This window comes from Mizuhopecten yessoensis, unplaced genomic scaffold (genome assembly GCF_002113885.1).
Source record: "Mizuhopecten yessoensis strain PY_sf001 unplaced genomic scaffold, ASM211388v2 scaffold11117, whole genome shotgun sequence".
Taxonomy (NCBI): Eukaryota; Metazoa; Mollusca; class Bivalvia; order Pectinida; family Pectinidae; genus Mizuhopecten; species Mizuhopecten yessoensis.
Genome location: NW_018408888.1, coordinates 851,551 through 867,985, shown reverse-complemented (window position 1 = coordinate 867,985; position 16,435 = coordinate 851,551). Strand labels below are relative to the sequence as shown.

The following is a 16,435-nucleotide window of genomic DNA, read 5'->3' as shown; positions in this document are numbered from 1 at the left end:
TTATTCATTACAGTAATGTATTTAATTTCGACCGATCATTACTAGGGTTTTCCTACGATCAAGGTTAAGCTGAAAATGACTGATTCCTCTGACAGTAAATGTATATTTTGTAAGATAGCAGGAGGACAAGACAAGGCAACCGATATTTTATACGAGGTACGTACACGAGTTGTGTTCACATAGCAATGTAACTTAAATGATCCTACTGACAATGTTGAATTCCTGTCGGAAAACCGCTTGCAATAGCACTGAATTCGACTTGACTGTCCTCTCACAGACTGACAATTATCAGTTCATCTAGGCCTACTTCCCTTCCCCAGCCAACGGAACATGCAACTAATAATAATAGCGCTGCTGTACCCTAACTTACATACCCTACCACTCCTATCCCTCCCTGGGCGCTAGTCCTCCCAGTTCCTTTGCGTTACACCACATGGTCATGTACGTGCACGTGACACCCCTCCCCAACCTCCATCCAATTCCTCCTCCAACACCACGCACCCAAACACACACCCAATCGTTCCTTTCCATATTTGATGACGAGTTACGTGAGCAATGTGTCCCTTTATTACTTAGCAACTGTTCCTACATGTAGCCTACAATGATCTTCTAAGATACAACGTCAGTCCCTTTCCCCTTGAAAATTTAATCTGACTCCCCACCTTCATCTGCCTACGACCACCAGCTACCAACGACCCGCGTGCACTAGGTACTGGCCGCAGTGGTGTTTTCAAGAGGTAAAGCAGACAAAAACTGTCACCCCGATAAAATGCCAGCCACTCCCTACTGACTCGGTTAGGGAGAATTTCTCCTTAGCTCATTCGATGGTAGAGCGTCAGACTAGTAAAGCGGAGATCCCGGGTTCAAATCCTAGCGGAGGCATTGCAAAAAACAACGACCTTTGTTACATTGGCGCCCACAGTAGGGGCCCGGGTAATATTGACAAATACACTCAGCGATACTTTCACACGAATCGCTATGAGCCCTGGAAAACTCGGGACGAGTTCTTTGCTGGGGGAGTATGTCAGCCTGGTAAAATACTTGCCGCTTCCTACTGACTCTGCAAAGGAGAACTTCTCTTTCAATAGCTCATACAGAAGAGCGTAAGCTAAGTAAACCAGAGGTCCCTTGTTTGACTCCTGGCGGAAGCTTTGTAAAATAATGACCTCTGTTACATACATGGGCGCCAGTGTAGCAGATGTCATTAATTTTCAAACATATCCACTTAGAGTCGAACCCGGGACCTCTGGCTACTAGTCTTGCGCTCTACTGAATGAGCTAATGAGAGTCTCCCTAGCCGAGTCGGTAGGAAGCGGCTAGTATTTTACCAGGGTTATAAACATCCGATTTACTCCATGTAGTGACCGTAAATCAATTTACCACAATAATTGAGGAAAACCGCTCATTAGAAAATTGTATACGAAAGATATCGACCCAGTTGCCTTATATATAGATGATAGGGTTACAATTTTAGTTGTGTCTTGAAAAAAACCATACAGATTATGTGTATGATTTTTTTTTAAATTATGTTGTCTTTTTTCGATCATTAATCCTAGATTTAATCACTTGTATACAGACTATAAGACTGATGTTTAAATGAGTATCCCAGTATACCGCGGATTTAGCTGATGTTTAAATGAGTATCACAGTATACCACGGAATTAGCTGATGTTTAAATGAGTATCACAGTATACCACGGATTTAGCTGATGTTTTAAATGAGTATCCCAGTATACCGCGGAATTAGCTATCTAAGTCCGTGAGTACACCTACTTCACTGAGACATGCAACTCAACACTTATCCTTGTACTGTAACTGTCTACATACATAATTGTTTCTAATCTCAGACGTATTTCATAGCAAATCCAGTAGTAAAATCACGGACTTAGATAACATTCTGTGGTAAAATATAGAGAATACTCACATAGATACAGGCATGTCAACCCATATTTAGGCACAGGATTGCAACGTCCAAGTCGCAAAGAGATATCATTTTTTGTTGTTTCTATAGAATAGAAAACAAAGTGACCTGGAAGTCACTATTTGTTAAACCATCAACAGTTTGTCAACTGCTGTTGTGGTCAGTCTTATAGTTGTTGTATAAGTCCAGTAATACATGTATCAATAAAACCACAATTGTGTCTGAAGTTGACGCCTTCTCATCCGGTAACATCCCCTAAATCCCTATCAGATGAGGTAAGTAACACCTATATGTATATAAAAGAGTCCGGGTGGCCTGCACTGAACACAATACCTATTCCCCAGCTATTGACGCCGTGAATATATTTGCAGGTTTGAATGTGTTGGGTACCTTTTTGTTCACTGGACTATCTTACACAAAATCTATCACGAAACACATCCTTGTTCATCCTCGAAATGTTCGACGGTTTTGTACGTTCAGAACGTTAGCCAGATAATCCCATGATCCAGGATAGACCTTATTGTGGCTATAGAGAACTAGATTGTGACTGTAGAGAACGACTCCCTTACCTGTCGACAGTCGTTTGGAATGTAGTTAAGAACCGTCTTGATGAATAATCAATAATTGATGAAATTGATTATTCAAACACATCGTGCATATGCTTGCTATCTGTTCAGCGTACAATAAAGAAATGTTAGACAGCATTTTCCATTTGCTTGGAATTTGCTGTAGACCTGAACGCTTAAGATGGGCTTGCTATGTTATCATATTGTAAGCCAATCCAACAGCACCAGAGTGCACGCCATGTTTCAATACATGTGTCCCAAAAACTACCGAATGACAACAGTACTAGTGTGGAGTAGATGGACGGGATGCAACATAAAGCATGGTGATGCTATGTGGAAAGGATAGGAAATAAATGATCAGTCAATAAAACTCTTACCAAAAGTTCAAGTGACACCCAGAACATTGAGTAAAATAAAATGTTTATTTACAGTACTTTAGATATAACATTAACTATGCCGAACAATTATAGTTAAATACATTTTGTTTATTTGAGTTTCTCATAAAATATAGAAAATCGGTAGATATAATTATAATTATACAAATCTTCATATATGTAAGATGTACAGTATGTGCTTGAAAACGATGGTTATCTTTCAGAATGAAGAGCTCGTTATATTCAAAGATATCAAACCAGCTACTCGCCACCACTACCTCATTGTCCCAAAACACCACATAAAGGATCCCAGGAGTCTGAACTACAGTCATCTGCCGTTGGGTAAGCAACGAAGAAATATATCTTATATAAACAACAAGCCGACGAAGTTTTATCGTTATTGGTAATCGATGAATTTATTATGCTTCTGGATATTATACAGTCCGTTTGAACTTTTCCGGATGTTGTTTGCGTAAGAATACCTCCACTGCAAAGCTGAAATCGATAAATCGTGCATGTGAATCTAAATGACAATTTCCTAAAAATAATCACGAACTATTTACAATTATGATTGCAATTCCTACTATAAACATATCTCTGTGATAGACTTCAATAAGTATTTCATTGCATTTTCTTTCGTATTTAGTTCGTTTAATAGGAGCCACAAGTAAGAAATATCTAATAACCCAAGTTATTGCCAAAAATATACCTGGCGGTATATAGTGAAAATAACTCTTCCATTTGTTTAGCAAGAGTTACTTCCCTTGTAACAGTCCGTCTTTACATCATAAATCGGTAACAAGATATGTGTTTCTTTCAGTGGAAAGACTGGTAGAAGCTGGTAATGACTTCCTGAAACAACAAAACGGAGATATTAATAAAGCCAGGTATATTTCTATTAACTGTATTTATTATACACAAATTTAGTAGTTTAATTTGTCATATTAATAACTTATTTCAAGGTTCCAATTATAACATTCTTCAAGTGTGTTGATATACTTTTTTTGGAAATTTGAACTTGTAGTGAAATGGCATAAAGCATTCCTTAAAGAGAACGCATTCCTTAAAAGAGATCAATTTTCCGGTAAAGTGGTTGACCTTTTTCGGGACCATCATTCGTTAGCCTGTCAAACATGCAAAGACATGGAAGACGTTTACTGTATTTGATGGTTGCAGATTCGGTTTCCACTGGCCACCTTTCACCAGCGTGAACCACCTCCACTTACACGTGATAAGTCCAACATCAGAAATGGGATTTATAGCACGATGTGTTTTTAGGCCAAATACGTTATGGTTTGTTACCGTAAGTATATATATATATGTATGTGAAGAATCTCCTAGAAGAGATGAAAGTACTAAAGACTTGTTGTTGAGACTTTTTCTTTTTATAATACTTCTTCGTCCGTAAGGATCATTTTTCTGCTTTTATAATATATATATATATATATATATAAAGTAGATAATAAATAAATAAGTCCTTGCGAAGGAAAATATAGAATAAAAACATTAATCTTTCAGATCGTCCGTTTTTATATATATTTTTATATAATCTGCAGCTACAAGTAAGTTTCTTGGGGAAGAATTTTCCGGAAATAATAGGCCTGCGAGTGAAATTTCAAGAGTCGATTAATGTAGTTCCCTACTGAGTTAAGGTTTTCTTCTATGTCTGGGTTGGTGTTGGCGGTCATTTATGAAACGAAAATTGATCCGCCGCGCTATTGCAACAGCGGAGTTCTTTATCTGTGATCACTTACCTATTGCTTGTTTTCGACATTGTCTTACAAACCATCTCAGTATGACCTTAGCTGCTGTTAAACTCCAAACAAACAAGCAGTGACAAACATCTTGCCCGTATTCACGAAACCGTTCTCATACTCAAACATGAAGTTTGTGCTTAAGCCTTTATTTTTGTTTTGTTTATAAATTATCAATAAAATTTTATTTTGTCAATGATTTGAGGGGGAAATCAGAATACTTCAAGCCAAATACTGTTTTCAGTGTTTAAATCGTTTGACATGTTTAAGTGAGTAACAAGATAATTAGTTTGAGCACAAAATCCATGCTTGAGCATGAGAACGGTTTCATGAATATGGGTTTAATGTAGACTTTTTAGGACGGACAAATGCTATATATATTTATAATGTAACGATAGACAGGTGGTCTGATATATTGGTTACAACAAAAGACAGGTGTTTCTACATGTGTATACATATAGAGAGAGGTTATAAGGATTGACAGGTATTTCAGTATATAATTATGTACATGGAGTTAGTAACTAAAGCCAGGTATTTCTGTACATAGGTGGTAAATATAGACAGGTGATATCAAGTTTGTAAAATGAACATGTGGACTAAGTATGGTTTATGGTGATAGACAGGTGGTCTTTATAGTGTGGTAGACGGATGGTTTCTATATAGTTTATGATGAGTAAATACATCTATAGGTTGAAATGATTGACATGTGTGTGTGTATATATGTTGTTAATGATAGGTAACTGATCTCTATAGACGTAATCTGTGCTTGATGTGTACTTAACAGTTCTACAGAGACGTGCCTACACTAGTATGTAGACTGAGTTAGACAACCGTGGGGTCATTCATCCTTTTATACAATAAAACTGATGTTTCTGGAAGATTCTGATTGATTTATACAGCAAATTATTTGAATTGATATATAATGGTGTTTTATATCCTGATATGTATGTTAGGGTGAGTGGCGTTATTCCTACAGACGTGGGAGTGTCTGTGTGGGAGTGTCCATACGGAATGTGGTAGATCAGTCTATTTACATTGAATAATTTATCATACGTTTGTTACAAGGCAGTTAACCACCACAACACACACACACACACACACACACACACACTCCCCTTCATGAGAAAACAAATCACATGTTTAATCACGTGGTTTAATCATGAAGCGTCGACTTATTACTTTGTAAACTTCTCTTTAATGACTTTATTAATACTTTTTAAGAAACACTATATTGAATACGCTGTTTCCTGCCATTGTTTCCTGTGGGTATTAGGATCATACATTCATACGTACTGGGGTGGATGCTGCGGTATCTGTGCAGTAGCATTCAAGTGAGGTGGCACTATAAATTATGCCGTTGGAAACACGGTCCTACTATAAACAGAACACACATTACATCTCCAGCACACACGCAGGTATTCACACATAGGGAGATATTAGCCAGGTGGCATAGGACTAGTAGTTATCGCCTGATAAGGCAGCTCCTGCGAATTCCTCAAAATTGTATTGATTAATGTATATGTACTAATTGTATTAATTACATATCTATGTACTGTAAAGCGCTTTAGAGTGGCTTATGCAAGCTAGATAGGGCACTATATTAAATGCTGTATATTGATATTACATGTATAGCTGTAGAGAATGAATAAAAACATCTGACAACTTACACGCGGTAGGCGAACGATGATCGTTTCTAAAGGAGTAACTCGTCAGCAGATACAAATTTGTGTTTTCGTAGACAATTCTTGATTTGGAAAATAAATTAAAATCGTAAAACTTTCTGAACAATATACATGGATAATTTTCTAATTCTTATTTAAATGGTACCGAGCACACCTGTTTAAGTAAGAATATAACATAGGACAGCCTCCCTTTATAACGACAATGTTTAGGTTGATCACATGGTGGTGGTATAACCTGGTCTGGTTGTATTTTTACGGCATTTCAGTAAATGTTTTGTCGTGGTATGTGACACACAACCCAACATAGACACATTCAACCATATATATATAGTTAAATATAATATCGATGGTACAGTGGTACAGAGACCTTTTCAGTTTGAAAAAATATCCACAAAATGTGTGGGCATTTCAAGTAGGGTTATCTCCCTCTAGTCGCTTCTGTGCTGTATTTATGATCCATATATATGACATTTCGTTCGTTGTTTCGTGTTATTAAGGGGTCGAATTAACTCCACCGACCTAGCAATCTCCGAGTTTCGTTTTTTTTTTTACATGAGACTATTCCACATAGGAGCTGACGTCGTACACCACCCCCGCCGAAAAACAGGAAGCCGTTCACGACCATATACTTTGGTCATTGATAATAGACTTGTTATACACTGTTATGCCTTCTGTCGGTATAGATCATAATGTCGTACAAACAAATTCACAAAAATGTTCGTCATTTCAGCATTTTATATACTCAAATGACGAACTTTTTTAGCGGTTTTTTTTAATATATTATATTAGAATTATAAATGCAATGAAACAGCAGTCGTCTCCATAATCCATTGAGCTGATGTTCGAATTGCACTCTGTCTATGGTACTGTTCTGGATTAACTTAAACCTATATCATGTTTGGAGCAAGTGACCATCTTACTCTTGCGTGTGTATACAAAGAATTATGCTGCGTTTCGTGAAGTTTTTACTGAGAACATAATTATACGAATATCTCAAACAAATAGTTTTCGTTTGTAAATAGTTTGTTTTCAGTGTTTACTTCCTAGGCAGTAAAATAGGATATTTTGTAATGTCGAGACTTATCAAATTCTGAAAATCATTATTATAGTCCCATCAGTACTACTGACTGGATGGGATTATATGTATACGTCTGTCCCTCCGTGCGTCACTTTGTCCGGAGCATATCTCGTACTGTTAAATGGATCTGCAATTCCAAAATTTGTAAGTGGACGTCTATTTAAAGACGGATTGGTACAACAGTCGGTGTGTAAGACGCTAATGTAAACATGAATGAAAGAGTATACAACATCAAATGAGTCAAATGGCGACCAATTGCAATCCCCTCCGGTGGGAAGACAACAAGGCGGGCCACAGGGATCCATACCTGGCAGAGCTTCAATTTCATTGCTTGGAAATAAATTATTAAAACCGATATCGGGTCCCGTACTCCACTATGCATTTTCTACATTGAAAAAAGCACATTTGATAACAATTTTGACATATTTAATCTCGTTCCTATTTTATTTGATTTTATGAAATTAGCTGCACCATGAACAATATATTCAGTTGTAATGCGAACGGGTTTTTTTCGTCGTACACTCAACCAAATTACGTTCAATAAGCACATTTTATGATTTTTTACCAAATAATGAATAAATAAAGCAAAACACCACGTAATTTGCAATTGCTATTAATTTGTGATATCATTGTAATGTTCTTGGTGAATTCACAAGATATGATATATCTACAACTAATCCGTAGGTGTTATTACACAGTTTAAGCATTCTATATATGTCATATTTTCACGGAATTAGACCTAACAAAATCCGTGATAACCGACATCTAATGGTTTACTATGCCTGTCTGTGATGTAATCACTTAGTGTTGTACATCGACGTCATCCAATGTAACACCTGTCACGGATTTCACCACTTCGGGGCAGATATTCTGGACTAAAGTGCATTGAACAATTACATATTTGTTTATATACATCATTAAGCACAAACGTCTGTTGTTTAGATCCCCGCTTCCATTCTTGGTTGAAACAGGAGAAAAAACTTCCTTTAACTCTGAACGATTCCCTCTTCGAGTGTTGTTCCCAGACTGTGTCCGTGGTAAACTTTCTCAGACTCGTCCATCTCATATTATCTCCATTTTTACTGTCAGCTACGATTTCATTTCGATAACTTGTGCTACGGAGTCATGCGGCGATGCAGAGCTTTTAATTTCAAAGGAAGGAATCTATCGTCTTACTAATTTACATAGCGACAAATAGCAGATGTATAATGGTAAGTACTGTCGTCCGAAATGGAAGGACTGAGAAATTGAATCTTTCCAGCAAAAGCTGCTTTATTTATCAAAACTGTGAGTATCCTCTACACAGGGAAATGCCGCCCAGTCTAATATTCGCCCTTCAGGGATCTAGTTCATATTGACCCAGGGAATATTTCAGTGTATAAAAGGGCTTTTGTAAAATATGTTAATGACTCTTAACACTTTCACCGACTATTTCCCTCACAGATCATCTTTTAGCCGGTTGTTTCCCTGGCAGATATTTAAAATTTCCTGATTAACAAAACGTAAACCTTCGAAATGTCTTATATTAACTTACTTTGTACACCAAACACCTGTATAGTAGTACTTGGATTCCTTGTCACGAGGAAGATTTCTCAAATTCTGAATTACAGGGATTCATCGTTGAAAGGGTTCAAAGCTCGTATACTACATATTGTATATGATCAACATTCGTTAGACAGGAATGCCCAATCCTACACAGACAAGCTCGCCTTTACCGCGCAGATGAGTGAACAAAAGTGCTGACATTGCCGGAATAATATATCGGGATAATTTGATGTGTACAGTTCCGTAAGCAATTTTCCGTTATGACATCTTTGGACAAAATTGATTTTTTTTAACATTTCTAAACAAAATGATTATTGTAATTCAGCACTTTTTCCATGATAAATGTCATGATTTTATACCAACATTAGCAAATGTACAACTCGTTGATTAAACTCTGACGTAGAGTTACTTTCTCTTTATGATATGGGTCTTACAATCATCTCGCGGATTGTTGGCTGATAAAACAGTCCATTACGCGTGCAAAACTGACCATTATGGTCACTAATCGATTTGGGCGAAGCAGGGACGTTTATTAATTGACCTAAACAAGACTTTGTCTACGTCAATGTATTTTAGGTGAAAAATAAAGCAACAATCAATACTATTTTCTATATGTGACGAACCTGTTTGTAGAGCTAATTACCAATATACGAGGAAAAAACGAAGTAGCGGTACACTTTTAAACGCGAGTCTATGTAGTCTATATTTGATGTGGAGTAAGATTGTGTGGCGCTCGTGATCGTCGACGCTGTCCCGCACAGTATCTCGCGACAAGGGTGTGGACAAAAGACATAACTCATGCCCACGCACTGACCACAACACAGTTTATGTAATTATACAGGGAGTCTAGATCTATAACTTAGCACCTTGATGTGTATCATCATATCGATGTTTGGCGATTTGCCTTCGCTCCGATCGGTGATTTTATCAATTCTTCACATTACCATTATGAAAGTGTTGTGAATTGTGACGAGTTTCATCAACACTCTTTGTGTTTGGAATCGTATACACTGTATGTTTGTATCCTCATCTCTCTGAAATCAGCACAGTCATGAATATTACAATAACGTGTTTTTTTTTATTTAAACGATGTTTTCATACCAACTATTTTAAGTATATCGCATTATATTGGTCATTTGAACAGGTACTGGTGTTCTGCCGTGTACTTTTCGGTCCAGAATGATCGAGAAATATGGTTGTTTCACCACATGGATCACAAGGCTTGACTGCCTTTTGGATCAATGCGAAACTAAATGAAACCACACCAAGTTTTAGTCATACATTTATATAAATACATTGCTGGTGTTGTTGTTGGCCATATTGCTTTAAATTTCCTTCTGAAACTCAGAAATAGATATCAGCTCTATTTGGCTGCAAGCATCCTTAGGTGATGGGGATTTAAAATGTACGAATAGAAGGGCTGACCCTCCTGGTGGGCTGCGAGGCAGGATTTGGTCATATTGATTCAAGCGACTTCTCTGGAACTAAGTTATTGGTAAGAAGCATTATCAGGAGAGGGGTTTCAAAATTGTACAAACGGAGGTGCTGACCCCCAGTTAGCTGTGGAGCGGGGCAAAAAAGAGCACTTTGGCAATACTGCTTGAAGTTATTTCTTCTCTTGAACTGATGGCTATACCAGTTGAAGGGCCAACCCCCGGCAGGTTGAGAGATGGGGCCAAGAAGGGTTTTTAACTTGGAAATGATTAGAATCCAAAGCCTATAACAATATATATAATTGCTAGGCACAAAGTGACAGACACGCCAATGATATCAGAACTGACCTTGGGCCAGGCTACACCCCTAGGTACTTGTACCTTGGTCATAACTTTGAAACTGTTGAAATCCCCACTCGTTAGTCATATACAAGCAATTGCTGGACATGCAGAGCTGAATACAGTCATGGTATAATAGTTGGGGTCTGGCCAAATCTTAAGAGCCTTAGTCTTGGATCGTAACATGGAAACAACCCCACACCCTTTTATAAGATAAATACAATTGCAGAGCATGAATAGTTCGATAAACATATGCTGCAAGAATTGGCCCAGGGAAATGGCCCTACCCATAGATTCTTATTTGCCATACTACTTTCATTGAAAAACATTTGCCATGATTGCTTCAATATCCAGGTGAGCGATACAGGCCCTCTGGATCACTTGTTTAATGGTGTGTGCCATTATCAACTATATTATTTCAAAAATAAAAACGAATTTCTAGTTTAATTCTAAAAACGAACAGGACGAATTGTATGTCATGTAAGGGGATTACTCGTGATTTTAAAAGTGTGCCCTTTACATTGTCAGAACCAATATAACTCCAGTTTATCATATGACTCTGTCAGTGCGTACCGATAGGGTTCGCTCATGTCTACTTATCTAGCATTCGTTGTAGATACATCAACTGATGGCAGAAAAATCCTAATAAGAATGATTAGTAATAATTCAGAAATACAACACGTTTATACCAAGGTCAGGGATGCATAACTGTGAATGTGGCGGGTCGTTGTTTTGTTTTCCTGTGATGATTCTGATATGTGTTACTGAATAAGTGGGTTGTGGTTTACATCCGATGATCCTGATGTTTGCTACTGATTAAGTGGGTTGTGGTTTACACCAGACGATCCTGATGTGTGGTACTGATTTGGTGGGTTGTGGTTTACACCAGCGTTGTTTTGTTTTCCTGTGATGATTCTGATATGTGTTACTGAATAAGTGGGTTGTTGTTTACATCCGATGATCCTGATGTTTGCTACTGATTAAGTGGGTTGTGGTTTACACCAGACGATCCTGATGTGTGTTACTGATTTGGTGGTTTGTGGTTTACACCAGACGATCCTGATGTGTGTTACTGATTTGGTGGTTTGTGGTTTACACCAGACGATCCTGATGTGTGTTACTGATTTAGTGGGTTGTAGTTTACATCAGACGATCCTGATGTTTGTTACTGATTTGGTGGGTTGTGGTTTACAACTGACGATCCTGATGTGTGTTACTGATTTGGTGGGTTGTGGTTTACACCAGACGATCCTGATGTGTGTTACTGATTTAGTGGGTTGTGGTTTACAGCAGACGATCCTGATGTGTGTTACTGATTAAGTGGGTTGTGGTTTACACCAGACCATCCTGATGTGTGGTACTGATTTGGTGGGTTGTGGTTTACACCTGACGATCCTGATGTGTGTTACTGATATAGTGGGTTGTGGTTTACACCAGATGATCCTGATACATGTATGTGGTACTGATTATGTTGGTTGTGGTTTACACCAGACCATCCTGATGTGTGGTACTGATTTGGTGGGTTGTGGCTTACACCAGATGATCCTGATACATGTATGTGGTACTGATTAAGTTGGTTGTGGTTTACACCAGGCGATCCTGATGTGTGGTACTGATCAAGTTGGTTGTGGTTTACACCTGACGATCCTCATGTGTGGTACTGATTTAGTGGGTTGTGGTTTACACCTGACGATCCTGATGTGTGGTACTGATGGAGTTGGTTGTGGTTTACACCCGACGATCCTGATGTGTGGAACTGATTAAGTTGGTTGTGGTTTCCACCAGACGATCCTGATGTGTGGAACTGATTAAGTTGGTTGTGGTTTGCACCAGATGATCCTGATACATGTATTTAGTACTGATTAAGTGGGTTCTGGTTTACACCCGACGTCCCTGATGTGTGGTACTGATCAAGTTGGTTTTGGTTTACCCCTGACGATCCTAATGTGTGATACTGATTAAGTGGGTTCTGGTTTACACCCGACGTCCCTGATGTGTGGTACTGCTTAAGTTGGTTGTGGTTTGCACCAGATGATCCTGATACATGTTGATTTGGTGGGTTGTGGTGTTTACATCAGACGATCCTGATGTTTGTTACAGATTTGGTGGGTTGTGGGTTACACCTGACGATCCTGAGGTGGGTTACTGAGTTAGGGGGTTGTAGTTTACACCAGATGATCCTGAAGTGTGGTACTGATTAAGTTGGGTGTGGTTTACACCATATGATCCTGATGTGTGGTACTGATGTGGTGGTTTGTGGTTTACACCAGACGCTCCTGATGTGTGTTACTTATTAAGTGGGTTGTGGTTTAGTGTGGTACTGATTTGGTGGGTCGTGGTTTACCCCAGATGATCCTGATACAGGTATGTGGTACTGATTAAGTTGTGGTTTACACCAGGCGATCCTGATGTGTGTTGCTGATTTAGTGGGTTGTGGTTTACCCCTGACGATCCTGATGTGAGGTACTGATTTGGGGGGGTGTGGTTTACACCATATGATCCTGATGTGTGGGACTGATTTGGAGGGTTGTGGTTTACACCGGACGATCCTGATGTGTGGAACTGATTAAGTTGGTTGTGGTTTGCACCAGACGATCCTGATATGTGGTACTGATTAGGTGGGTTGTGGTTTACAGCAGACGATCCTGATGTGTGTTACTTATTAAGTGGGTTGTGGTTGGGTTGTGGTTTACACCTAACGATCCTGATGTGTGGAACTGATTTGGTGGGTTGTGCTTTACACCAGACGATCCTAATGTGTGTTACTGATTTGGTTGGTTGTGGTTTACACCAGACGTTCCTGATGTGTGGTACTTATTTGGTGGGTTGTGGTGTTTACATCAGACGATCCTGATGTTTGTTACAGATTTGGTGGGTTGTGGGTTACACCTGACGATCCTGATATGTGGGACTGATTAAGTGGGTTGTGGTGGGTTGTGGTTTACACCAGACGCTCCTGATGTGTGTTACTTATTAAGTGGGTTGTGGTTTCCACCTGACGATCCTGATACTGATTAAGTTGGTTGTGGTTTCCACCAGACGATCCTGATATGGGGTACTGATTAAGTGGGTTCTGGTTTACACCCGACGTCCCTGATGTGTGGTACTGATGTGGTGGTTTGTGGTTTACACCAGACGGGCCTGATGTGTGGTACTGATGTGGTGGTTTGTGGTTTACACCAGACGCTCCTGATGTGTGTTACTGATTTAGTGGGTTGTAGATTACACCAGACGATCCTAATGTGTGATACTGATTAAGTGGGTTGTGGGTTACACCAGACGATCCTAATGTGTGTTACTGATTTGGTTGGTTGTGGTTTACACCTAACGATCCTGATGTGTGGGACTGATTTGGAGGGTTGTGGTTTACACCATATGATCCTGATGTGTGGGACTGATTTGGTGGGTTGTGTTTTACACCTGACGATCCTAATGTGTGATACTGATTAAGTGGGTTGGGGTTTACACCTGACGATCCTGAGGTGGGTTACTGAGTTAGGGGGTTGTAGTTTACACCAGATGATCCTGGTACATGTATGTGGTACTTTGGTGGGTTGTGGTTTCCGCCAGATGATCCTGATGTGTGGGACAGATTAAGTGGGTTGTGGTGGGTTGTGGTTTACACCGGACGATCCTGATGTGTGGAACTGATTTGGTGGGTTGTAGTCTACACCAGATGATCCTGATACATGTATGTAGGACTGATTAAGTTGGTTGTGGTTTGCACCAGATGATCCTGATACATGTATTTGGTACTGATTAAGTTGGGTGTGGTTTACACCATATGATCCTGATGTGTGGGACTGATTTGGTGGGTTGTAGTCTACACCAGATGATCCTGGTACATGTATGTGGTACTGTTTTAGTTGGTTGTGGTTTACCCCTGACGATCCTAATGTGTGTTACTGATTTGGTTGGTTGTGGTTTACACCTGACGATCCTGATGTGTGTTACTGATTTAGTGGGTTGTAGTTTACACCAGACGATCCTGATGTGTGGTACTGATTAAGTGGGTTGTAGTTTACACCAGATGATCCTGATGTGTGTTACTGATTTAGTGGGTTGTGGTTTACACCAGATGATCCTGATGTGTGGTACTGATTAAGTGGGTTGTGGTTTACAGCAGACGATCCTGATGTGTGTTACTGATTAAGTGGGTTGTAGTTTACGCCAGACGATCCTGATGTGTGGTACTGATTTGGTGGGTTGTAGTTTACACCAGATGATCCTGAAGTGTGGTACTGATTAAGTGGGTTTTGGTTTACATCAGATGAACCTGATGTGTGTTACCTATTTAGTGGGTTGTGGTTTACACCTGATGATCCTGATATGTATCTCTGTTTAATTAATATGGCATGGCCATTTTAGCCTCCACAGCTAATTAGGTAAGAGTTTTAAGTCTTTGCAACAACTAAGGTCATCTGAAAACTGTATACAAAAGGTTTGACCATCATGGCCCCACATTTAAACAAAACAGTGTATTGATTTTCTTCTTCTAATTTTGTATTTTAAAATAAATAGAGAAATAAACACATAAGTATTTAGACGTTCTAGAAATACCATCCTTTTAGTGCTACCAAAGGTTTACTATTCCCATGTCATTACTTACACACTTATTCTTTATTTACTGATAGCTATGTGTCGTCTTGTAGAAATGGTTTTATTTTTATTGCAGGCGGAGTGGCTCATAAACAGATTGAAAGCGATGAACTTGAAGTCTTAGAAGCAGTCATGTATGCAGACGAGAGGCCATTTGGAGAATTTTGATACCATTTGCGGGGGTGCTGTCGAAATATCGATACACCTTATGTCATTAAATAGTCTACATTGCTCATAATGACATCGGTGCTTGCAATCGTTTTAGTGACCGTGAATAAGGACAAAATCAAGAGTGCGTTTTACAACGGCGGATGCATTGACGAAATGGACACTTTCATTGACGATGGGTGTGTATGAGGCGCATGGAAATTAGGGAAAGTACCTCACTATAGCCCCCTAGTGTTCGAATGTGATATCAAAATATATATGTATACATAAAACCTTCTTATACACTTATCGTTGACATAACACGTACCCACGTCTTTCACGCCACCTGGAAGTCTGGAAGGATTGGCCTCTTGGGAGTTCCAAATTTAGAAAGCTTTTAATTTAGACACTTTTCTGGAAGTTCATTATTATCGGTTAATGTTTAATCTGTGAAAGGGTTATATACTTTGTTGTGTGTAGGCACACAGACGGGTAGGTAAGGGTTTGAGTGAGTGAGGAGAAAGTATTTGTAACGTAAGACATTTTTATTGAATGATACTTGTTTTAATGTTGGAGTTAACAAAAGACTCGATTTGAGTGATGGTTCAAAGCAGACATTGTAGTTTTGTCATGACACGTTATTAAAACATTTATTGGTTCTTTTTAATTTTCTGCTGATTCATGCAATATTGTTTCCAAAGATTTTAACAGTATTCTCTATTCTTTTGAATTGGTGTCTGTTCACCTGGTGTCCTTTTCTGATGTCGACGAGTCTGCACGAGTATGACACAATACACCCATCCCGCACCCGACACAAGAATCAGAAATCAAACGTAAATAACAATGAGAGCTTAATTCATTCTTTAGGTGTGAACATAGTGTATACATGAACATTTTGGATCGGACTTATATTATTTGAGTCGAAATGGAGGTTGGTTTTCCGTGGAAAGGAAAACGCTATGTTGTATTACATGTATATACTAATTCCCTTCACATGT

General features: G+C 38.9%; 1 protein-coding gene across 1 annotated transcript; it reads left to right on the top strand.

Moving 5' to 3' along the window:
- Positions 1–25: 25 nt before the first annotated feature.
- On the top strand, positions 26–16,099 carry LOC110466122 (histidine triad nucleotide-binding protein 3-like). Its single transcript, XM_021522452.1, has 5 exons — positions 26–156; positions 3,085–3,202; positions 3,681–3,747; positions 4,037–4,163; positions 15,367–16,099. Exons 1-5 carry the CDS (start codon positions 76–78, stop codon positions 15,412–15,414), a joined length of 441 nt encoding a protein of 146 aa, XP_021378127.1. The 5' UTR covers positions 26–75; the 3' UTR covers positions 15,415–16,099.
- Positions 16,100–16,435: the final 336 nt, after the last annotated feature.

Bases quoted from the DNA above. Each gene is read 5' to 3' on its own strand.
- LOC110466122 (XM_021522452.1), top strand. From the start codon at position 76: ATGACTGATTCCTCTGACAGTAAATGTATATTTTGTAAGATAGCAGGA. The intron at 157-3,084 runs GTACGTACACGA...GTTATCTTTCAG, and splicing joins CAACCGATATTTTATACGAG to AATGAAGAGCTCGTTATATT. The intron at 3,748-4,036 runs GTATATTTCTAT...TGATGGTTGCAG, and splicing joins GGAGATATTAATAAAGCCAG to ATTCGGTTTCCACTGGCCAC.